This window comes from Cherax quadricarinatus, chromosome 68, assembly GCF_038502225.1.
Source record: "Cherax quadricarinatus isolate ZL_2023a chromosome 68, ASM3850222v1, whole genome shotgun sequence".
In the NCBI taxonomy this organism is placed as follows: domain Eukaryota; kingdom Metazoa; phylum Arthropoda; class Malacostraca; order Decapoda; family Parastacidae; genus Cherax; species Cherax quadricarinatus.
The window spans coordinates 17,140,682-17,142,742 of NC_091359.1; the positions used below are offsets into that span (position 1 = coordinate 17,140,682).

At 47.5% G+C, this 2,061-nt stretch overlaps 1 protein-coding gene across 1 annotated transcript in view; it reads left to right on the plus strand.

The window, feature by feature from the left end:
- The first annotated feature begins 593 nt into the window (after positions 1-593).
- The window catches only part of AstC (Allatostatin C), a 120,014-nt gene continuing 118,546 nt past the window's right edge, over positions 594-2,061 (plus strand). Inside the window, exon 1 of the mRNA XM_070099734.1 lies at positions 594-871. Coding sequence (XP_069955835.1) covers positions 704-871 — 168 coding nt within the window. The 5' untranslated portion in view covers positions 594-703. The remainder of the gene's footprint in view (positions 872-2,061) is intronic.

Here is a 2,061-nt window from a genome sequence, read left to right on the forward strand (position 1 = left end):
GACTTTGCACTTGGTGGGGTTGAACTCCAGGAGCCAATTGCTGGACCAGGTCTGCAGCCTGTCCAGATCCCTTTATAGTTCTGCCTGGTCTTCGTCCGATTAAATTCTTCTCATCAACTTACATAATCTGCAAACAGGGACACTTCGGAGTCTATGTGTGTGGGGGGAGGAGCGTAGTGTGTGCGTGTGTGTGGCAGTGTGTGCGTGTGTGGCAGTGTGTGTGCGTGTGGCAGCGTGTGTTTTTGTGGCAGTGTATGTGTGGTAGTGTGTGTGTGTGTGTGTGAGGCAGTGTGTGAGACAGTGAGTGTGTAAGGCAGTGAGTGTGTAAGACAGTAGAGTGTGAGACAGTGAGTATAACATGATGGGTCATTAGAGTGCGTCGCAGCGTATAAGTGCGTGAGTAAGCATGGTCTCTACAAGTGCGTGAGGCATGGAGGAGGGAGGGAGGGGGAGATGAGTATGAGTGCGTGTGCGCACGACAGAGTAGGGGTCTCCACCACCCATTCCCCGCCTCTCTTACCCGGGGGGAAGGGGGCGGGGGGCGCGGCTCCCCTTCTCTATATTAACCCAGCCGTAGCGAAATCCATGCATTTGAAAATCACCAGAGCTCCAGTCGTGTCCTGCAGCGCTCACCAGTGCCAGCCCAGCAACTCCTCCAGTGAGCACAACCTCCACACCACCTCTTCTTCCTCAGCCTCCAGACATGATGCCTTGCGCCACCCACCTGTTAGTCGCCGCCCTCGTGTTAGCCATGGCCCTCGCCCATGCTCTCCCAGCGCCCAATACCCACGCCCACAACCGCAACACGCCCCTGGAAGTCCCAAACTCGAGGCTAGAGAAGAGGGCCATCAGTTCAGACTCCGGTGATGAGGTACGTTAAGCACTACTGTCTCTACTCTGCTTTCCACTGTGTCCAATGCTAGCTACTCTTGTTGCCTGCCAAGAGTGTATACACTCAGAGCTGTGTATCTCTCAGTGTAAATATGCACAGAGGTATGTATCTATCAGTGTAAATACACACAGAGCTGTGTATATCTCAGTGTAATTACACAAAGAGTTGTGTATATCTCAGTGTAAATACACCCAGAGGTGTGTATATCTCAGTATAAATACACACAGAGCCGTGTATATCTCAGTGTAAATACACCCAGAAGTGTGTATATCTCAGTGTAAATACACCCAGAGGTGTGTATATCTCAGTATAAATACACACAAAGCCGTGTATATCTCAGTGTAAGTACACCCAGAGGTGTGTATATCTCAGTGTGTTGTTAGGTAAGACACATATGCAACAGTTAGGTATCTTTATTTCGAAACGTTTCGCCTACACAGTAGGCTTCTTCAGTCGAGTACAGAAAAGTTGACAGAAGCAGAAGACGTGAAGACGATGTAATCAGTCCATCACCCTTGAAGTTTTGAGGTGGTCAGTCCCTCAGTCTGGAGAAGAATATTGTTCCATAGTCTGTTCCATTGTCTCAGACTATGGAACAATATTCTTCTCCAGACTGAGGGACTGACCACCTCAAAACTTTAAGGGTGATGGACTGATTACATCGTCTTCAAGTCTTCTGCTTCTATCAACTTTTCTGTACTCGACTGAAGAAGCCTACTGTGTAGGCGAAACGTTTCGAAATAAAGATACCTAACTGTTGCATATGTGTCTTACCTAACAATCTGTCGGTATTTTATACCATTTCGATGTTCATATCTCAGTGTAAATACACTTAGAGCTGTGTATATCTTAGTGTAGATACACAAAGCCTATTTTAATCCCTATTATAGGCAGTAAAGAATCCAAGAGCGATGGAGATGGTCAGGTGTGCTGCAGCCTTAATGACCCTCGTGTAGTAGATCGGCTTTAAACCTGTTTCCGAATTACGTACTGCCAAGAAGAGCAAAACGAAACGCACGCGGCAGAAACACCTTTAATTAGGGCAACGTTTCGCTCTGCATATGACTTTAACAAGTCATCAACCTCTGCACATGGCAAATAAAGGCACATGTGCAACACAAGTGTGCAACATCTGCAGCACTCAGGTGCCTTTTACTGTCGAAAGTGAG